The following is a 23,782-nucleotide window of genomic DNA, read 5'->3' as shown; positions in this document are numbered from 1 at the left end:
ACTACAACTGATTGTTGTAGAGCTAGGTTTTTGCTGGAGAGCACGGTTCTCCAATAGCCATTTCTCCCAGTTGAGCTACCCAACCCAGTAGTGACAGGCCAATCACTACAGCGAGCGCTGGAAGGGAAAGCAGATGGACTAATTGTGTTTGAGCAGCCACCACTGCAGATCTGGAGATGTTCTTACAAAATCCTGATGGCATCCATCAGATTTCCTTGGGACTGACCCACTAACCTTCAAATTCCACTGCATAGTCTGCTCGTGCAACCTGTCATACTTGACCAGAGATGTGCAGGAGGCTAAGAGACCAAGAAGCCTCAGGGATACGCTCACTGAAATCCAGGAGAGAGGATAAAAACAGCAGGATTGTAGCCCAAAGGCCACGGACTTGCTGATGTGAAGGAAAGGCCTTGAATTGACAGAGTCCAGGAGAGCCCCAACAAATGACAACCTCTGCAAAGGAGTCAGGAGTGAATGAATCATTGTTCATGAACACAAACAATGTAAAGAAGTTCGCCAAGATCTTGAGGTGCTCGAAGACTGACAGCAGCGAGCACGTCTGCAACAGCAAGTTGTTGAAGCCAAAAGGGAGCACTGGAAACGCTCCTGGCTTACCTTAAAGTGCAGGTAACACCTGTGGGACTGCAGGACAGTGTTATGAAAATACGCATCCACCAATGCCCGTCGCCAACCACTCCCTCTGCCCCCCATGTCACAAGTTACCCCATAAACGGGCATTAGTGCAGATGTGTTAGGTGTTTAGAAGTGGTCTATGACAGTGAATCAATCAAGAGCTGTGGAATGCATAAATAGGTTGCCCTCTCAGAGGTCCTGTGAGCCCCACATGCTATTTCAATTGAGGACAGCAGTTGCCTCACAATACCATAACACAGCAGTTTGGTCACAGATGTCTAACAAATTGAAAAGTTGTGCCAAATAATAAGATTTAATCTACAGTACCCGTAGGCCTCCATTCAGCATAGCGTGCAACTCTGATGACTTGAATTGAGGCATCCCTGACAAAGCCCCATTCATTTTTGGATTACCGCGTCCATTTCTGATAGACGAGTATCCCACTCACGTGAACTTAACAAAAAATGAAAATGTGTCAGGATTTCACAAATGGACGTTGCGAGTTTATACATTGTATTGGGTATGTAGTCTGCATAAATCAAAATCTTGACAGCACAAACGTGTCTCAATGCCTTCATGGCAGGCCTAGAATATACCCAGAGTACCTAGTTTAGGAACTCTGCCTCCAATCCAGCCCTTTGCATGGCCCCGATAAGAGAGCCACACTCCACAAAGTAATGGCCTTCAAGGCATAAAAGCATGGGCCCACATTCTCATCTTGGCCATTCCTAATACTGTCATCTGAGGGTCTCAGAGGTACAAAGTATACTTGACCTGGTTGCATGAGAACAGGGATGACCAAGTTAAGTCTACCCGCTTGTACTTTGGTGAAAATACTCCAATCCGCTTTCAGTAAGAATAGACATTTAACTGGCACTCAGAAAGGGATCTTTACCCAACTGTTGAGACTCTGGCCTTGTTTCTCTTGTAGTATACTATTGGGAATCAGTCATTCCACCTCACTCCTCACCCTCTCAGTGGGGCTTTTCCAATGCAAATGTTATGGATTACTTTTGCCATTTCTTCCACAAGCGATTCTTCCACAAGCGATACTACCACCTGGTTCAGTGCTCTAATTCACAGTCAACGTGTCAACTGTGACAGACATTAATTCAGCAACCTAATGTACGGTCTGGGGACAAGTGGAATCCTATTAATAGGTAAAGACCTTAACATTTTTTCTATTTAAACAGAGTAAAGCATACTCTACTTCTGGTGTAAAATCCACATTAAGAACGTACTTGCCCTAATTAGTTCCTGTAGAAGAAGGGAACTGGGGCCTATCGTAGCAGATGGCAATATCCCTTATGGCCACCGCTAATTTTATTTGATCTTCCGAAGCCTTTTTCCTGCTCAGAGCCTATTCTCTCACGTGCACCCTCATGCAGTCCTTGCCAGCAGACCTTACTGTCTGGTAAGAGATCACTAAGCCTTCATTGTCGAGAGGAAAGTCTACAATTAACAACTGTCACGAGGCATTTATACAGATGTTCATGCACCAGAGTGGCGCAATTGGTTCCATGGTCCTTAAAACTAAATACAGGAGTACGGGAGCATCCTATGAGCTAGTACCAAGCAAAAAATCTTGAACAGTAGAACTGGTGTAGGAAACATGCGCCATGTACACAACACAAAATGCAGTCCCTCTCACAAGGATGCAAGTGTCTCTACATATACACAAGAGCATGATCTTCCAGTAGTTTACTGAAAAGGGGTGTGTACCTAGCAAAGACCACATCAGACAGGCCATCCAGATTTGTCCAGTATAGGTACTATAGTAAGATTGCACTCCCTCCCCAGTATCAACCTAGTTTTACCAAGATCAGTAAGACAACTAGATAACCTGGAAAGAAGAGGACTTCAACCTATTAAGGGCCTATATTAAGCCAAATTACAAGGAATAACAAACAGGTAGGGACAATCCCCACCTTCTTGCTCCACACCATTAAGAAAGTAATAATGTAAGCCATGAAAGGATATAAACATTGCAGACAAAGGTGGTTTTAGCCCATAGTAAAGTCACTGATTGTTTCTAGGAGGAGGTGGGGAGCCTCGGGAATGAACAACCTATTGAGGCAGACTGCTTGGGCAGGGTTGTGCCACAGCGAACCAACATGATATTTATCTACTTCTTCAAACTGCACTACGATCTACTTTTGTGGGTGGTCCTCTGTGATAAATGACATCATATCCTGGTGGGTGGGGGGATGGATGGACAAATGTACAACCCTGGGCTTCGTTTCAAAATCTAGGTCCGCTGTCAGGCACCCGGTTGGGTTGACCGCAGGGATCTGGCTATATCCCTCTCAGTTTATCACTTCCTCAAGTACATGATCTTTGCCCATCGACTTGTGACAGACTAAGTGGTCTTATTCTGAAGCCAAATAAGTATCGGTCCTCGTATCTAGTTGGGTTTTCAGATGTGGTGTTAGCAGTGGATATGTTCTGCACACATTCACCTGGGCAGAACATATCCATAGAAGCGAGCCAAGAGACTTCTAGTTATTTTTCCCACTCATAGTAAGCAGCACTGTAGACTATACCAAGAGTCCATGGGGGTGCCCCATTTCTTAAGCTGTGGAAGGAGTGCAAGATCGGTTTCCCTTTTTATAAAGGTGTGCATGGCAAAATATGCAAAGATGATCTTAAAATGTTTACTTAAGAGGGGATTGTTTTTGATTGTTACCATCATTATATGTCTAGTCTGCTGGTGGCATAAAAGGCAGGCCAAAATAAATGGTGGGAAGCCAGTCTTAGGTGTGTCTCAACCATACCCTGTGGTCCCTTTAAAATTCCATCCATTATTAAAAATTCTGGTCCACTATGTTGAGAAGAAAGGGTCCCAGGAAAGATAACCTGTCTACATTTCTTTTAAAGCCCTGCGACCCAGATATCTCTTCAACTCCAGTCTTCCAGGACCCCAGTCTTTCTATGTAAAGACCCCAATTCTTAACCCCAATCTATTACCTGGGCACCATGTTCCAGCCTATCATCGGGTTTACAGATACTACGTTATGTAATGTACAGTCTAATCTGTTCTGAAAAGAGGAAATATCCTTGACTGAGGGCTTGACTTCTGCATTTAACTCCTTTGTGTAGCTGCAATGGGCTATTACATTTTCTCGAGATTGATTTCAGCCTTATTTGGGACTGTATGGCTTATTTGGTTTAGTACTCTACCCGCTTTAAAAAACACCAAGTTGTGTTGAACTGTATGCCAAAAAGACCGATTTGCACACTTCTCAAAGATTTAACACTACAATGGATAAAGTCACTGACTGGTATATCTGCCACTCAAGACTAGAGGCCTAGTAGCCATCTCCCAGAACAAGAGAAAGCTCAGTGCACTGCCACTGGTACACACTAGGCACCAGGCTGTGAGAGTCTCACTTAAGAGCCCTATTCTTAGGACCTATGTGCCATATGTACAAACACATTTTCCCAAAGACACAGAATGGGTAAACCCCTTGGATACATCTGGCCCTATGACTCGCATAGGGATGTGGTCTTTTGTAACGAAAAAGCAGACATTTAGGCATATTGACATGGGTGGGAATAAAGGAGGTAGATGATGGCTCTATATCAAGGGTTTCTGATCTTGAAATTGATTAAAGGAGTTGGATATGCTATAACACAGCTAGCCTTTCATTACACAAGGATCATTGTGCGATGTAGGTACATTTTTTAACTGTGTAGAGATGCTGATAGACCCTTGATGATGACATGACTTGATACTAGTGTGCATTTGTGACTTGATATTTATGAATACTGATCAGACCAGACTGGATTTGTTTTTCGCAGTATTTGTTTTATGTTATTGTTTATATAATCAAAAAATGTAAGTAATAAGATTTCATTTTAAGACATGATATAAATAATTGCAAAGCAGTCATGGCAATGCCCTCTACTGATACCAGAGGCAGGCCACTGTCCTTCGCCCAATGCTCAAGCTGCAAATAGACACAGTTGTGACCATGGAGATCATCTTTTCTCCTACCATGGTGTGGAACTTCTGCACGCTGCTAATCAGATAGGATGTCCAGAGGGACTCCCAGTATGGAAACGCACATCCCACGTGAAGCAGTAGCTCCAATAGTATGTCACATGAATTACATAGTAAGCAAGTCTGATGTGATCTATTCAGTAAGAGCACTTTAAAAAAAACTGCATACTCAGACAGTAAATTGGACTACCCAATTAAGTTTTTGGCACAACAATCATGATAAAGGGCATATACTGAGCTTTTCTGTTCTGGTAATACAAATATTTTATGGTAGAGTAATGCAGTCAATGAGCATGGAGGAAAGCAGCCAGATAGACCACTTATTTTTGCCTATTCACCCCAACATGGTACTGATTTGGCCTTAAACATTATTTCTCAGTGTTAACCCCCCCCCTTTATCTGTCTCGGGCTTTATGTCTGTGTACTTCTGTTTGTGAGTTCTAGGAAAATCGATTGGCAAAAATAATCCATTACACTTCATGAACTAGATTTGTTACCCAGTAGACCTGACCAGCTCTTCATCATAGTGGTTCTCCTGCCACAAAATGTGGGAACTTATCACAGGACTCAATTGGTAAGTCTTTAACTTTAATACCAAGAATAGCTCTACGCTACTCTAAAGGAGGCATCACCAGACCGAGTCTGAATCTGACCCTCATCAGCATTTAGCAAGACGTCATCAACCAAGACCAGCTATAATACCCCTTCTATGCCTTTATGATGTTGAAGTACGTAGGGCACTGCACGACTGGTAATTAATACATATACGTGTTGAGTTTACCTTGAAAAGGACACCAGCCATATTTAAGTATCTTAATGTGGTAAAGAAGGAACTCTTTTCCATGCATACTTTCTTGGGATCCGGGCTTCAGTTTGAGGTACACGTTATGATTATGATGGTAGTCTACAACAGTTCACTACCACCAAAGTTTACAACATTATGAACTCTTCTGCGCCCCGACAGGAATTTCTTTCAACATGGGAAGCCACCAATTTCACTATTTTTTTGGGAAGCCAACGACAATTAAAGAGCAGCAGCAAATAAAAGAAAATGTATTAAAAGAAAAAAATCCAAATTCAGAAGGCACACAAGTGTATTTAGGACAGATTACACTCCCGCCGCTTTACAAATGGAACATAAATTAATTAAATTACCCGAGGCTGAAGGCTTAGCAATTTCAAAAAGTACTGTTCCAGTTTCCAAGTCACGAATCTTGAAGCGTGTGAAGTCGATGTTGTAGATGTTATCTTCAGGTTTGCACAAATAATCTGTGAAAAGAATACGAGAATAAAAAATGACAGAGGGCCACTATTATAATGAAAATCACTTTCACAACTCAACCCCCAGCCTGAACCAAATTTGCTGCCCAGCTGTCAGCATGCATACACCTATCACATGAGCAAATGAGACTATAAAAGATTAAAACGCCAGTTTGCAGTCCGACTGTAGCAATACGTGGTGTGTACATGGTTGCGGCTCAGAATCCAAGTCAACACCCTCTCCATCTCACTTCAATGATACCATAATTAAGCAATATAGCATACAAATGCATCTCAGTCATTTTCACAAATTGCAACTATTTAGCAGCTCATAAACAGCAAAACTTTGGGGCCTAAACTGAGATGAATAAAAAGATGGACTTTCAAACTACTCAATACAAAACATGAGGAACCCAGGAGTACATGCAAATTGGAGAGCACAGGGAAGCGAATTACAGTTCCATGTGCAGACTCACAAGGACTGTAACAGGATTCATGCCTATATCCATTAGCTGAAACATCCCTGAGTAAATGGGGCAAAGGAGACAGTTAATTGGTAGGTTTTTTAGCAAACGTGTATTCGCACAAGATCGAGCCACATATAAAACTTTAGGTAGCGCCTAGAGTCTACAGCGAGATGTAACTGAAGTGCACTGCAGTGAGATCCAACACACAAGGATGCGCACATCAGATTTGAGAAAAATACTGCTGTCGTGTGAATTTACGGTTGCCTTTTTTTACTGCTTGGTTGCTGCTTTCTGTGACTTCCGGGGTTTGTATAGGACTTCAAGAGCAATATCTGGCAACTTTTTATAAGGAATCTTGCCCTATTTAAGCTCCTTGCACAGGGAGTGCATGTATTTATTTAGAACATGAAGCAGCAATTCCTGCTTACAGGAGGGCATTGGAAAAGCCAGGTTTTGCGACATGCTACCCAAATGATGGTAGGTGGGTAGCCAATTGTCATGACGTTCCACATCAGATTTTTGCATTTTGTCTATGTACTTCTACAATGTGAATGCTTAATTTTAGAATTCTGCAGACAACAGCAAATCTGAAATGTATCGTAGCCCAGTTTAGGTGTGTTGTTCCTTTTACCTTCTCCCCCAACCAACAAGTCTGTAATTGGTAAAGGCCAGGAAGCCAGCTATTATAAGCATATTTTGTCCTTGCTGTGTGTGTACGCTCACAAAACCCTTATGAGATGTCGAACTGCACATGCCCCCCCCCCCATCTTTAACAGGAGGAGGTCGTCTTCTATGCACACAGCATGATTTTCGGATGATGCATACAAAACAAGGCCAAATCCCAAAAGCAGTGGTAAAAAGGCAAAAACGTATATTCTAGGAACAAGCATACCATTTATGCAGATTGGTGCTTGTAGAATGCAGGAGTGTGACAAACAAAGCACAGATTTTTGTCCCTTGCTCTTCCTATCAACGACAGACTACCCACAATAAATTAAATTAGAATCTCTTGGCCATTCCCAAGTTACCATTTATGTGTATTTCCTGACTCCTCAAATCCATAAAAAAAAAGTATTGCAGCAAGGGTGCCATGTGTACAACAAGCAAGGGAAACTGCTCTACCTCTATTTTATGTGCGGTCCCAAAAAGCTATTAACTGGCCGCAGTTTGCACAGCCAGAATGACTACAAGTGAACAAATATTCAGGTACCTTGCAGCAGTCAAACTGACCACTTAGCAGGAACTAGAGCAAGTATCCACAAAACAAGACCCACATGTTGCCCTAGGTAACTAAAGAGGAGTTTAGAAGTCTGCATGCAGATGGACTTCATGCCACAGAAGGATTTTAATGCAACTAGCACATTATGCACTCTTTAGTTGATAGCATGGGCCATTTAGATCAAGGCATAAATGCAAGAATACGTACCTGGGTATTTTTCAGCCTATTCCAATTCCTGGGTTTTGACAGTGCAGCTGTCAAATAGACCTACTGCTTATAATACAGAGTTGTGTTTGGGGCGGTCACTTTCAACCAAGGCTTTCTCCGAACAAAATCTTTCAGCCATTGGTTTGAGACTTTTCAGGCTCAATCTAATGGAATATTCATCAGTCACCCACTGCCTGATATTATCTGAGTAAAAGTGAAATTATCGGTTTTCAAGAGACCTGGTCTCCGTTTCCATCAGCTCTCAGTGGCTACTATGAACTTTTTTAATCCGCAACCCAGCCTAACTCCTATGGAAGACCTTCTGGGGGCCTCTCCATTTTCATCAAACATAGGTGCAAGATCGCAGCTACCCCTCTCTATCGGAACTCAACGGCAGGGCAAATTGTACTAATCACCGGTCTTTCAACTTCTACCAGGGCCTTCCCTTTGCTTTTAATCAACTGTTACCAAAACACAGCTAAAACATCAAAGTCACTGGCAACAGCCCTTTTGGCCAAACATCTGTAAGAGCTTTTACTGGAGTTCACTTCTGCAGAAGTTTTGTTATAAGACGATTTTAACATCAGAGATCTGGGATCCAAAGCTCATTTAGTCACCAAAACCAAAGAGCAAGAAGTCGTGATCACTTTTTTTAACCAATTACAATTTACAGTCTCCAAAGCAAATCGCATTGGAACAGGATCCTGGTGCCCATCTGTCTCTAACATTTAAGAATCCCTCGACCATTGACTACGTTTTCTTATCTCCATCTCTGGCAAGTTAGTCAGTCACGATGAAGATCCCCACTCAAACAGAGAGCGACCATCCCCCTCTGACTGTAATGGACCTGCAAGTTTCGGTAGCTGCTGAAATATCTAAAGTGGGGAATTCAACGCAGATCGTGAGACAACTTCTCTGGGTTGGCCGGCTTCGCATAGCTTTCTCCAAGCTTACCCTTCCCTGGTACGATGGGGGGATAGGATTGCCAGAGGAAATACTATTGGGCTTCACAGTTGGCGGCAGTAAACCACAGGATATATGGGCCCCCAGAGGACCCTGGATACGCTATGGACTGCTGGCAAGTGCCGGGGGGGTGACTACACTAATGCGTTTTATGAGGAGACCCGCAGATTTCCGCTCACAGGACCTACGGCCCATGCCGTCCAGGTGTGGCACGCGGCAAACAGGCACTTTAAGTGGGAGGGGAGACTCACGCTCGCCACCCCGCTGTGGAGCTCGGAGAGGTTGGGAAGTCTATGGAAATTTAAAGGCTTTGAAAAGTGGGATCTTATAGGTATCGCGCACATAAAGGATGTCTGGGGGAGGGAACAATCCTCACATTTGATTATCTTAGGCGACGGTATCAACAGAACGACCGTGAGTAATTCAGATACCGTCAGATCCAAAATGGAAAGAGGATTTGGACTGGTCTATGTTCAGGGAAAGGTCGGTTTATGTTACCAGAGGATGTCCAAGGAAGTGGGGTTGAGTGTGGGAGGCCTAGAATCAATACAGGGGAGATATCTGTGCCCCTCCGATGTGTCTAGAAGAAGCAGATGTGCATGTGTCCCCTTGTTCCACCGATTGTCTATACTGCACAATATTTTGAAAGTATGGAATGTCACCGAGAATTATGTACGGTCTGTAAATGTCACTTGATGTGTTTTGTTATTTTTGTTAACAGAAATTGAAAAAAAACATTCTATATAATGTCAATATTCTCATTACATCTGAACGTAAATCACATTCATTAAAACAATTTTTGGTAGCCAGGGTTGCTTTTTTAAAAGAATGAAGCTAGAAATGAATGTGAAACAACTCTCCAGGTTGCCTTAGTTAACTAAATGTATATGTAGAACAATTTCTTTTTAGAATGCCATGCCTCCAAGTGAAAAATATAAAACCACCAACTTAGTCTTCTCTGTTAAATGTATGAATGCTAAGTGCAGTTTCCCCAAAAGCTCTTCTTTAACCGGCTACATAGGTGTGGGCACAATCTATTTAGTTTTGGTAGAAAGTATGAGAAATTAGTTGTTGATAAGTCTGCCTGTTGTAGCGATCGACTACTTGCTGATGCACGCGTAAAATAAGACAACGCGTCACATCCTCTCTATAGTGCAGATATTTTTTTGTGTGAAAAGTCTACTCTTGTTACATTTGACCATTTTTGTAAACCAATGTGGTAACTGTCAGGGAAAAACATTGCTCGACTTGACAACCCTGAATTGATGTTTACACAAGATTATTTTACAAGCAAATATGGCAGCTAATATTTGTCTTGTACCGCAAATGAATTGCGCCCTTTGCCCTGATTGTTGCCTTCATGCATATGACACACAAGTAAGCGATGCTGTGCCATCTTCAGCTGCCTGCAATTGCTACCTGCCCTGCAATAGCAATTAACTGTGGCATTCCAAGAGATGACACTATCTATAGATCAATGTTTTTTTAATTGAATTATAGTAAAACACAGAATGCAACAGAGGGTCGCCAAAAGCCATTTGTGAATACCTAAATGTTTGTTGAGCAGTAATTTTAATATAAATGGCACTTCATAGCACTTTTCAGCCATTTCCAACTGATGTACATAACCAAGTTAAATGGCACTCAATTTACCATGGAAGGCTGGGTTCACAGGTCCGCCGGGATTAGGACCAGTGATCATCTGAACACTGCATATATCAGTGGTGAGCCTTACCTTACTAAGCCACCTCACTTTAAAAAAAGTAAGGCCATATGGCCATCTGATGCAGTCTCGTTTATAGGAAAACTACCTTAATAACAATCATTTAGATTTATTATCGAGGTAAGTCCATTGAACTTGTTCACCCCAATTTGCAATGATCAATTGGTATTTAATTATCAAGCAGTAAATGGAGTCTGCTTAACAACCCATTCCCCGCCCCCAGGCTAGTGCTGTGACCTTCCATATGAGACGAGACCAGCTGGTTCTGTAAGCCCACGTACAACAGTTATGCTTTCCGCTTTAGTGACAAGGGTGAAGGATAGATAGCCTAACCCTTGGGGTCACACAGTAAAACAAGATTTCACAGGTCGGAAAAAACGTCTGCGCTGTCCCAGTCACCTGGAATTAACGAGTTCGTACAAGGAGTCCACCTCATAACGCTCCGAATAGGCTGCAAAGCACATTTTAGCTATATATGGAAATAGTGGCTCTGGTGAAAAATACCGAGCCTCTGAAAACACTCCGTGACTCTGAGGCTGTTTGACTTAAATGTGCTCCGAAACCCATTCATTTCTCCACATACAACAAGACAAACCCCGTGTCTCAAGAGTGCACAAGAGTAAGGTTTTACACTGCACATTCCAATCATCGTGTTTCTGAAGGGCACACAGATGCGCTTTTTAAGTGCACATTCTAACCTACGTGTCGCTGAAGTGTACAAGAGTAGGTTTTTTAACTGCACATTTCGACACCGTGAATACGAGTGCACACTTGTGTTTTTCTGGAGTGCACTTTCCGACTCCTGTGCCTTTGGAGTGCAGCTTCAGGTTCTGTGTGTCTCCAGTGTTCCCGCTCAGAGACCTGTGCTTCTGAAGTGCACTCAAAGACCCCAGATCCCATGGAGTTAACACAAACGTGCCAGACACAAGTCGCACAGATCAAAAGAAAGGTGCGTGGTCGCCATTATGAAAGTTCAAGCGCTTCTTGGTGTGCTGCCCAAAAACAAAAACAGGAAAAGTACTGACTGCAGAAACCAATGGTGCCCATTACCTGCTATCCATGCTCGCCGCTACAGGGGACAGCATTGCGGCACAACAGTAAGCAAAGAAGCCCGCGAGTGGCTGCACGCATGCGCGCCACAGCGAGACATCTGGTTTCAATTACCGCACCCGTGTCTGGGCACGATAATTGAAACAACATGGCGGCCGTCCGGGTAACTGCAACCGATCGGCCATGGGCGGAGCAATCGCCCGCCTTGGGCAAATTGCGCGCTGTCTTTGTTAAAAAGACGCATGCAAAGGCCAATAGCCTGGCACAAAACAAAAGGCACACGCAGGAGCGTATGTGAGCCTCTGGTGTGATTTCTGAAAGCCCTTACATAAACTCTTCGCCAGAACAGTGCATGCGCTGTTACAGGCCCGACCTAAAAAGGAAGGAGAAAACTAGTCAGCGTGGTCTTGGTTTTCACACATTAAGTCATGTCTACAGGTCTTAGCTTTCACATTGTCAGGCCGGTCTACAAGAGCTTTATGTAGGGCGAGAATCCAAATAACACTAGGATTAGGATGCATAATGTGAAATATTCAAGAAAAATCAGTATGCAGATTTTCAGTGCCAGTTCAGTTGAGTATGTCTATCGAACCGTAGGATCTTCCTGTAAATTGCTCCCTAGTTGTCCTCTCTGAGGTCTCTGCTTTTGACAGGATATTGTCCCTTGCATTTTGCTAATGCCTCTGAGATATGACCGAGCAGAAGAAAATGTCAGTGAGTGGCATTGGCTCTCTGAGACCAACAGACACGTAAATGTTACAGAAATACCTCACTTGGGCCTTATCAAAATTATGTACACAGAAGGAAAATATGGGTGCAGAAGAACCCGAGAACAATAAAAGATTAAGGTATAAACATGAGGTGTTGTATCGCTGCGGCCTGCATCCAAACAACTCTTGCTAAAGTTCAATCCATCTTGGCATACACGGACACATGTTTATGTTTTTTTTTTTTATTTGTATGCCGCACAAATACCCGAAGGTGTCTCAGCGCCTAAGATTTACCAAAGGACAAAGCACACAGAAGGAGGTCATTGGTCGAAAAGCCAGGTCTTCAATTGCTTTCGGAAGATGATAAGTGTGGGACTGGTCTTGATGGAAAGAGGGAGAGTATTCCAAAGTTTCGCCGTAGCCACTTGAAAGCGTCTGTCTCCCCAGGAGACTGTCCTGGTGCGAGAAACTGGTAGGAGATAAGTCAGAGATGAACGAAGGGGTCTGAGGGGGCTGTAAATTGCGAAAGCTTTTCTTAAGTAGTGTGGTCCTGAGTTGTGCATTGCCTTATAGGCAATGCAAAGCGCCTTAAATTTAATGCGGCATCTGACACGTAGCCAGTGCAATTGCCGGATTCCCGCAGCAATTGAATGAAACTTGGGAGTGGAAAGTAAGACCCTGGCTGCAGCATTTTGGATAGACTAATTTATTTAGAACCTGTTCTTGAGCGTTAAGCAGGAGAGAATTACAGTAATCCAATTTGGAGAAAACTAAGGTGGACATAAGAGTTTTTCCCGCATCTGTTGGTAGATATGGAAGCAGGTTTTTGATTTTTCTTAGAACCAGAAAGGAGGAGGAGACCACTGTGTTAACAAGATGATAGAATGTTAATTTATCAACAAATATGACTCCAAGATTTCTAACCTTAGTGACCGGTTCTGGAGGGGGGCCCAAGTCATGTGGCCACCAGTTGTCAGACCATCCAGGGGAGAGGCTGCCAAAAATCATGACCTCGGTCTTGTCCGAGTTTAACTTAAGCAAGTCCTCGACATCCAGTGGCTGATGGCTCGCTTGCCATCCTGGAATCCCGAGGCAACCGCTGCCCCATCCTTGTGAAGGGCCAACACCAGTTGGGTGTCGTCCGCATAGGTGGTTAAACTCAGTCCATGAGATTTTATGACCCTCGCCAAGTCCGACACATAGATGTTAAATAGTGTCGGACGTAGCGATGATCCCTGGGGTACTCCACACGGCAATGTGAAAGTGGGTGAGTAGAATGTACCCAGTTTAACAGATTGTGAGCGGTAGGCAAGGAAGGAGGCCAAAAGATCCTTAGCTCGGTGGTTGACCCCCAAGGCGGAGACACGGTCGATCAAGATGGAGTGATCGACCGAGTCAAATGCGGCAGATAGGTCCAACAGTATGAGGACCGCTGCTCCGCCTTTATCTAGTATTGTCCTGATTTCATCTGCTGCTTTTATCAATGCCGTTTCGGTACCATGACCCTGCCTAAACCCGAACTGGGTATCATCCAGTAAGTGATGTTGATTGACATAATCCGAGATCTGGTGGTTCATAAGGGATTCAAAGATCTTGGCCGGGAAGGGGAGGCAAGCTATGGGTCTATAGTTTGCTAGCTGCAAGGGATCCAGAGAAGGTTTTTTTAATAGGGGCTTGATAACTGCTCTTTTCCAGATCTCCGGATAGACTCCTGTATGAAACATGGCATTACAGATGTCTTTGAGAGGTAAGGTAATGGTGTCAGGAAGACGATTTAGTACCGAAGGAGGACAGGGGTCTAGAGGGGAACCTGATCGGATAGTAGACACATAGCTACTGATGAGTCAGGGCTTTTGAGGGGACATGAAAACATTACATACAAATCAGGCCTAATTGTATGGCAAGCAAGAGAAAGACTAAGGGCCTAGAAAACGATTACTATGAATTGCAATAGCTGCTAAAAGTGTCTGAAAGATTGCCATGATATTTTAGAAGCAGATTAACATTAGTTGCTAACAAAAAAAAGCAGAAAGGCAGCAAAGAGGAAACTTTAATTCTGATGTCCACCATGCAGCAAGCAACATTACAAAGCAGCACGACCTACACAGAGCTAATGTCGAAGGAAGCATACTTTGATACAACTGCTTTCCCTTTGGGTAGGTTTCTAACTGAAGCCTTGTTTATGCAATGAGGCAGATACAAGATACTACACAAACGTCCCCTCCCCATACAGAATCACATGGAAGAAAGGTAGAAGACCTATGCATTTGTGGAATGGCACATTCAACTGGTAGCTTGGGCTAAATGCCAGAGAGACAATATATGACTGCAGGCCTGGAAGCTTACCAAGGATATGCAGGAAAATACGTGACTTGGAATAAGGTTGTGAGGAAAAATAATCATTCAGCCAATACCATAACTATGATGCAGATAACACTATAGACATATGCTTTAGGTAGTGTTTACACCAATTATAGCTGGTAGTAGGGATGTGCAATGCAAACATTGTAACCCAGAGCATTTTCTTTTATCATGACTGCTGATATTACAATAATTTAAATCATTCTGATACACAAGATCTGTGCGTGTATTTTAAATAAGAAAATATTCTATTATGTAACACCAGCAACTGTACATATGCTGCTTTCTTGAGCCCAGGTGATGGTCCACTTTTACATACATACCCTGCAGAAAAGTGCTACGCTGACAGGGTTGTCGGAATCATAACACTCTGGATCTTTGTCACAGAAAAATGTGTAAAACACCAGTCCATGTTCCTCTTCTCCAACAACATCGTTGATTGATATTTTAATTCAGTTCATAAGAATCACACTGATGGCACTATGATAACAGGAGATTTTAAAGGACTTGAGCTCGCTGAGCTCATGCCTGCACAAAATACAATAAGAGACCGTATCAGATCCATACTGTCACGCCAAAATAAGGCAAATGGATGAACCTTCATCTCAGAAAGTGCTGATAACCCCAACTGAAAAGAGAAAGGTTGCACAACCCCAATGCACAGACGCCAATACTACAAAAATTGAACTTTATTGGTGATAATGTAGCGAATGCCCTAGAAAAACAGATGAAAAATAAAACCCATTTTCCAGTCTGTTCATTTGTAAACACAAAAAAATGGAAGCAGCAGAAAACCAGGCCAGCTAAGGAGCACGAAGCTACTATAAAACTCCCCAACATTTCCCAATATAAAGGAAACAAACTGCTTAATTGTTTGAGGACACTCCACCTATAAGACACCTGCACCAATAAGTTCAGTATAACTTACTCAGCTACCTTTTCTTGGGGTTCAGGGATCAATGAACAGTAGTCCGCGTAGGTGCTGTTTACTACTAGTGTAACAGGGCTACCAACACCACAACACACCAATTGAATGACCAAGCAACTCACTCTGGAAACTTGACTATAGATAAACACCAGCAGGCACAGCTCACTCAGGGGAATGGAATATGGATGGAAACTTAGAAAAAAACTTCAAGAAATAACATCAATGCCAAGTCAGTCTGATAACAAAAGAAAATGATTACTCAATTCACAAGTACATGTAAACACCAGTTCTAAATAACATGCACAAAAACTAAGACACTAGCACCGTCAGGGGGCCAAACTACAACTCAAAACATTAAGCCCCAGATGTTCTATGGTGTGTCCTTATAGAAAATGTTAAGCAAGTGTGCAGAATTTGTGGAAAGGATATGGAATAACACTGAAAATAGTGTTTTGTTTATTAGGTGTTATGGTACTCCGTTTATTAACAGTACCAAGTTGGGTGGTGGAGTCGATCAGGTCACATGATCAGGGTTTATATCAGCTGCGAATGCTCATCTCCTCCAGTCATCCTACTGGATGTGAGGACTTTGACCAAGTCTCTGAAAACATTTCAACTTCTGAAAATTATCACAGGGAGTCGACTGCAATGGTTAGCTCTGAATTAATAAAGTATTGAGTCCTCAAACCTGCTACCCCCAAACGTGAACAGAGCCCTACCCTAACTTCTGGTTATAGAAAGTGCGGATCAGTCGAAGTCTCTGGTAAGTTAACTAATCATGGACACAGTAACTGGTACTGGGCAGGGGAAAGTCCTTTGTGGTTCACAGCTTAGCTTGAGGTCCTAACTGGACCCTCAAAGTCATTAAAAGCTCAGCAGCTCAATGATAGGTTCACAATACAGACGTTGATATTCGGAATTTCTATCAGCTCTGGGGCAGCACGTTACATGGATCGTGTGGCTGAAGCATGTTATGTATATTAAGGTGACCTCCATACGGATACTTCAGTCACTTGATCCTTGTCGGATTTCCTGGGTTTGAACAACGCTTCTCTCGGCAAGCGCAATCTACCACCATTTCTGTAGATAGATACTCTCCACCCAGGTCACAACAAGTAAGGCGTCATACAGAATCTAGTTTCCGGCCTAGTCTGGAGGGAAAACAGCAATACAGCAGAGGTAGCGCATCCTCTGTGAACCAAGGCAAGAAGCCAGAGCCACCTCCACTACACTCTTTAACAAGCATTTACAATGCAACGGTTTCGCCTTTTCAAAAGTTGTTGTTTGTGTTTTTTTACATAGCGCCAAGAAACCTCTTGGAAATTATTAAAACCGCCAGCCACTTTTGTCGGACGAATGTTCACAAATGCCATTAATTACTCCACCTCACATGACTTCCGGGTGAAACAATTCTCTTGTATATTTTATTTGTAACCAACGAGTCCAAACTACTTGAAGGGCAGGTAAAAAGCGCTTCACCCAGGACAGCGCTGTGCAGGGCGCCCTCGCATCTCTTTCTGTGCACACCCCATGTGTCTGGAACTGCGCTGAGTGTGCACAAGTATGAAAGTCAACTGCTTTAATGCTGCGACTCGCACAATGTGTATAAGCATAACAAGTCAACGTGGTTTAATTCTGCGACTCGCACAATGTGGCAAGTGCACATGTATAAAAGAGTCACCATGGTTTAACGCTGAGACTCGCACAATGTGCACAAGTATAAAAAAAAAGTCACCATGGTTTAATTCTTCGACCCGCACAATGTGCACAAGTATAAAAAGTCACCATGGTTTAATTCTTCGACTCGCACAATGTGCACAAGTTAAAAAAAAAAAGTCATCAGGGTTTAATTCTGCGACTCGCGCAATGTGCACAAGTATAAAAAAAAGTCATCAGGGTTTAATTCTGCGAGTCTCACAATGTTTACAAGTATAAAAGAGTCACCATGGTTTAACGCTGCAACTCGCACAATGGGCACAAGTATGAAAGTCTTCGTGGTTTAATTCTGCGACTCGCACAATGTGCACAAGTAGGAAAGTCACCTGTGCACAAGTATGAAAGTCACCTGGTTTAACTCTGCGCCTCCGTGCTGTTTTAATAACTTTCTCATGTACTTTTAATGTTTGATAATATTTTGGTAGAGGGATTTTAATACCCTGTCTAACGTACACCTTGGGATTTTAATGTGTTTATAGGTTTGGTGCCTCGGTTTTTTAACATTCAATCAATTTGCCAACATTTCTACTTTGTTGTCAATTTTGCGCTGTGTTATTTTTAATGTCTGTACGTTTATGGATTCCCAAAAATGCGAATAAAGTGATGTTGATTGGTTGAACTCAGCAACTCACACAAAGTGCACACGTATGAAAGTTACCCGTGCACAAGTGTGAAATCACCTGTGCACAAGTATGAAAGTCACCTGTGCACAAGTATAAAAGTCACCTGGGCACAACTGTGAAAGTCACCTGTGCACAAGTATGAAAGTCATCTGGTCTAACTCCGTGACTCATGCGGAGTCAGTGTGCTTTAAGAGAGCCGGGTGCTCTGCGTTCTGTTCTGCGACAGGCATTAACTGTTTGCAAAAAATACAATAAAAATAATCATAATAATCAGATTCATAACAATAATGTAGACTATTGATACAGCACCCATCAGAAACTAAACTTACCCATGAGTTATTATTAGCCAGCCAGTCGATCGTGCTCTCAGGTGTGTTAGGCGCTTTCTGTGCACTCGGCGCTTTCTGCGCACTCGGCGCTGTGAAGGGCCCTGAGTGTATGAATGAATCCACTTGCCGCTGCCCTGCGGGCTGCTCTACCTGCCCCCACCCAACCCTTCCCCGGTGGGAACCGACCCCGCGCGGCGCAGCAGCGCTAATAAATCCGTCATCGGCGTTAATTTGATCAAGCCATCCCGGGGTGACTTCCCACAGCCCCCCACCCTGTAATTAGAGCCAGCTCGCGCCGCCCCGGGCTGCAAAAGTGCGTTTCATTCCCCGCATCTGACTGGGGGAGAAGGGCGTCAAACGAAGAAAAAGTTGCGTTTTATGATCCGGATAAAAGGGATTTTATTTGCATGTTTTCCGCGTTCAACTACATCCCCGTAGACATTTTATAAAAACAAGGGGTTATGTTCCCTTCACAGCAGCTGTTTAGGAGGAAGGCTGGCTCACAGGGCGCAAATGTTTATTTGATAAAGCTATCAATTTACATAAATGATAGCGTATTTTAAGATATTTACCTGCGTGTTAGGATGGTGTTTTCCCCCTATCAACACTTTGATAAACACGCACATAGTTACAGATAGATTCACTGACACACACACACAGATAAAAACACACATATAAACAAACAAACGCGCATACTCACAGACACACGCATTAACATGCATGCATACATGATCTATGTATTCAGACACCCACAAATAAACATAAACGCATACACATAGACATGCGCAAACACACATACTCAACATACATATATGAAGGGCCGCTGGAGGTATACAGCGGAGAGGGCAAAATTATGAGACAGTAAGGAAAGGAAAATTATGCGGCGTGTTATGCCACATTTTGTGATAGTATGGCGATTATTAGTTTACCAGTTATACACATGTCGCAACTACCCAGACAGATGTTTCACTTCATTAGTACACAAAAACCGTAAAAAGCAACAGAAAGATGATCAGGTGATACACTATGGCAAATCAATAACTAGGCGGGAACGCCGTCTGCAGAACCGCATAATTACAGTCGGCCTGCACCTATGTCTGTCTCTGAACACACACGAGTAAACTCACATGTACAAACGCGCAGGCCAGTTAATGCATCTACACACGTGTTTAGCTGTATACAAAAATACAATTAGATTTGATTCGACAAAATTAGACTAGATTTTCTGTCACCAAGGTACGGAGATTACAAGATTCGTTTTTTAATAACAATTAAAATATCTTGTGTACAGATAGTAAAAGGTTTGAGCATAAATAAAAACAAATCTAAAATAAAACCATAACTGAAAAGAATAGGTATATCCAGGCACTAGAATATTGTAACTGTGAAGCCGCTACCAGGTTTTTTACCCAAATAATACCATCAACAAATATCTGAACGCTTTGAACCTCTTCACCTCTTCCTCACCTCCCCTCCCTCCCGACTCCCCCCCACCCCCCCACCCCCCCCCCATCCAGGCTAAAACGTCTGCTCCTCGCTTTCCCTGCAGGAGCTGCATTGGGTGCAGTGGAAGAAAAGAACAAACGAAAATAAAAAATATAGCGGCCAGATGCAGATAACGCCCCGGCCTCAGTGAGAAAGAACCCAGGTCAACATTTCAATTCTACCCCAGCCCGGCCCACGCACGAGAAACGAATCAAGCGTAGGCCTCTGAAGATGACCATAAAATTTTAAATGTTTGAGAATTGAAAACAAGCCACCAAGATAAAAGGAGCGCACCTTTTATTGTAACGTTTTTGCACAAGTCTATTGAAAACTCAGCTGTAGTGAACAAACAGTTGTAGTGAACAGACCACAGGCGCACAGACACGGAGCAGAAACCCGTAGGAAATAGCGAAGACGCAGTACCTGTGATATTTTAGTGTCAGTGCGGCCAGGTTACAATGGAGAAACAAGTCAGGTCCCGGGCCGGCCAGCCAATCACAGCACGGCCCGGGGAATGACATCACGGGGGTGTCCCGGCCGGCAGCCAATGACGGCGCAGCCCGGGACAAAGGGGCGGGACTTAAAAAAAGTCCCAGAAACGCCCCCGAATTGCGTTTTCGCCAGAAAGCGTGATTGACAGCCTCTGTCTCCCAATGGCTAGCCTCCATTTATGGAGCTAGCCAATGGAACAGAGGGCGGAACTAAGCCCTACACTGTAGGGACATAAGATTTCTCCAGGGCGGAGCTAGGAGCTCCGACGCCAGACGAAACCTAAAAAGGAAGTAAAAGCTATCCTCATGGCTAAATACACCTGAACTACTATCTCGAACACTGTTAGTACTCTGCACCAATATGTGCTACATGTTTGACACTTTTGATTATTTGTATTAATTGTTTTATTACTCACGATTTGTACTGTTTGACCTATTGATTTATCTGTCTGACTATGCTTACTCATGTACTTCTCTCTGTAAAGCGCTCTGATATCTGCAAGGATCTTGTCCGCGCTATATAAAACTTTCAAAATAAATAAACCAGAAGACTGCCTTTTCCAAACTTAAAACACCTTCTTATGTCTTGAAGTGTTTATTTTCCTTGCGTCCGGTTTTACAGGGCTCTTAGAACAGGAAGAACAAGGCTAGTTACATTCCAACAAGCTTAGACAGACCAGTTGACAGATTACGACAGGCAGCACAGGAATAAGGGGATGGGGAGGGTTTGGCTCAAGCAGGGGGGGCCTAGATTAACAAATAAATGATCTGACTCTCCCCATGAATAGAGTATCTGCTTAGCGGATTGCAACGATTACACAGCAATAGGTAAACCGCCTTGAAAGCATGCACTTTAATACAGTTAAAAAAAACATTTCACAGCTAATTCCACTACAATAGATCATAAATCTAATCATGCGAAACCCTTAGAGGTAGGGTTTCATACACCAACTTCCACATCACACCAGGGTGTGCGTACATGTTGCTAACTTTACCAGCACCCTAAATAACACCAATGGTTGAAAGGAGCATCAGTTTCAAACACAGTATTTTCATTATCTTCGGATGGGAATAAAACCATAAAACTGACAGCTGCCACTTAAACCGATTGCTGTTTTTGTTCACTAGCATTGTTACTGGGATGTTTACAATCCTCACACTCCGTTTCTTGGCTGCCACACGTGACAAACCTTGAAATCTAGGTAAACAGATCGCAATGAACAATTGTTGCCAACAACAGGACACACACAGGCAAGTTTGGGCCTGTAAACATTAACTACAAGACAGCTGGTCATACTAGAAGCACTTTTTCGGAAAAGTACGCGTTACTGCAGAAATCGTTTCGCATAGTAGTAATTACATTAACTTCCTCCCTAAGGTCTGGATCACATTTCTCCCTAATTGCTAAAAGTCAGTTCATTATGTGGCAAATATCCCGCTTTTGTGCATTTGTTAACGCCTATGAAGTGGCATAATTGCTACAATGGCTCATTAGTTTGAAACTATCAAAAACCTATCACGTCACACATGCAACTCGAACCTTCTACAAATACCTCCTTAAAATGTAGGGGCTTCTTCTGTGAATACAGGACTAAAATCTCTAACCGACAACGCTGGCAAGCCAATAAGACTGGCGAGCTTGTTGGCTTTATAGTCCATGTTTGTTTTGTTATGGGTTAGGCAGATATTTTTTGTTGAGGGAAGTAATTGAGTATCGTCAACAGTTGAATAAAAAAAATAAAAGACTAAAAGCAAAAATATATTATGGTCACAAAAAGCAAACACTTACATAGTAACCCGTGGCACTTAAGAACTACTTTTGTGAGGATGTACTTACTGCTTGTGAAAGGACATCAATTCAGCATCCAGGCTGAAAAGCTGTCATTCCACATTCTCCTAGTCTAACTGCATAGACGGCCCAACGACGTACAATAATTACACCCAACATCAAGCCCATGATAACTAGGAGCATGCAATTTCAATCGTGGAAGAACCAGACATTCTGCTCCATGGACCAAGATGGGATGTTATACCAACTTGTGTGCCCTGGTTGACGGATACTTCACACCTAGCCATTCTACCTCAAGTAGAATCAGTCACCTTTGCCCATCTACCGCCTCCATTTGTTTGCTCTCATCAGATAGTGATGACAAACGGACCTTCGAAAACTAGTCTCTTTCTAAAGACATATTCAGCTACCCAACACATTCCACCGCAATCATATACCAAGTTTTATATAAAGTATGCAAAATGGCTTTTAATCCAGTTTTAAAAAACGGGAAACATTGCCCATCCATTTAGTAGATGCACACCGGAGTTTACTTAAACTGGAAGAGGATGAGCTAGTTTTCCGTGTTGGCACTTTTTTGAGACCCGCTGTACGGGCTCGCAAAACTATGTGTAATCCATGAATAGTATCCCGAGGGCTCCATCAGATACTTGCTGTATGTGTTTAATATATTTTGCACTTGTGACAAATATCACAAACCTTTTTATTGTGAACATGAATGTGTGCTTTTAAGCTGATGTATGTGATTTTGCTTTTATGGATATGGTCCTATCCGAATAAAGTATTTTTGAACATGAGCAAACTTATACCTACATTTTCCTCAACTGTTACTTTCACGACTTCCGTGGGCCTTATTGTTGCCTGCTTGTCTTGATGTTTTTCTAACCTCAAGTAAGTAGTCTTAAGTCTACGTGACCTCGCTCTACCACACTGACCAAGGAAATTTTAAAGGAAATGCTCAGTTAACTTCCCCACATCTCAGAATTCATGTGATCTCCTTGGGCACGGGTTATCGATCAACTGTTTCCATGGGATGTCAACCTGCACCGGATACGATTGCCCCCTCGCTTTAGATGTCCACTTACCTGGACTCCTTGCCAGTCTCCGGCTCCTGGTCGTTGAACTAGTAGGTAGGCTGGCGTCCTCTGCCCCATCACCTCCCACTCTTGCACCGCCCCTGCCCCAAAAGTCCATCCTGGTAGTTCAGTTTGACTCAATCGGTTAACCCCCTCAAAATGTTCATACCGCCCCCTGCCCAACACTTACTCTCGGTTACACGTCCAAGCCCCAGAACGTGCTCGGGCCTCAGGGCGTCCAGCGCCCGCAACTCCTGCTCAGTGATGGGGGTAATACGCCTGTGCTCTGGTCCACCCTCGCCCCCAGGGGTGCGCCGAGCCTTCAACCGGTTGAGAACGCTGCCGCCCGATTTCTTCTTATCGTCCTTAGCTGGTCCCAGAGGAACCGTTTTAGGATTTGGGCCGCTCATCGCTCCGGTAAAGATGGCCGCCGCGCAGCTCCGCGCGCCGTATCAGCGAGAAGGGCGGAGCCTGGTGGGGGTCAAAGGGCGAGGGGACCCGTAACTAGGCAACCAAGCGCCACGCCAAAAGTTCGCGGACAGAAAAGAGGCGGGGCTTCTTTGCAGTCGAACAATCTATTGGATCACCATGCGTATCGGAGGCGCGGTAGCAGCTGGTGGGCGGAGCTTTCTTTCCTCTGGAGAAGCTGACAGTCCTTCAGAGGGGCAGGGCTTCCTGGTTAGTATGAGGTTGGTTTATAACGTCCTCGTTTAAGGGCGTGGCCTCCTTGTTTCAGAGTTAGCTTTCTT

At 43.4% G+C, this 23,782-nt stretch overlaps 1 protein-coding gene across 1 annotated transcript in view; it reads right to left on the bottom strand.

The window, feature by feature from the left end:
- Window positions 1-23,494, bottom strand: part of UNC119B (unc-119 lipid binding chaperone B) — a 52,046-nt gene extending 28,552 nt beyond the window's left edge. Inside the window, exons 1-2 of the mRNA XM_078667700.1 lie at window positions 23,224-23,494; window positions 5,792-5,905 (exon numbers count right to left, since the gene is read on the bottom strand). Of these exons, the coding sequence (XP_078523826.1) occupies window positions 5,792-5,905; window positions 23,224-23,443 (334 nt within the window). The 5' untranslated portion in view covers window positions 23,444-23,494. The remainder of the gene's footprint in view (window positions 1-5,791; window positions 5,906-23,223) is intronic.
- Window positions 23,495-23,782: the final 288 nt, after the last annotated feature.

The sequence above is a fragment of the Lissotriton helveticus genome, chromosome 11 (genome assembly GCF_964261635.1).
Source record: "Lissotriton helveticus chromosome 11, aLisHel1.1, whole genome shotgun sequence".
NCBI classification, from domain to species: Eukaryota; Metazoa; Chordata; class Amphibia; order Caudata; family Salamandridae; genus Lissotriton; species Lissotriton helveticus.
Note: the sequence above shows the minus strand (reverse complement) of the source record. Positions and strands in the feature narration are given on the sequence as shown.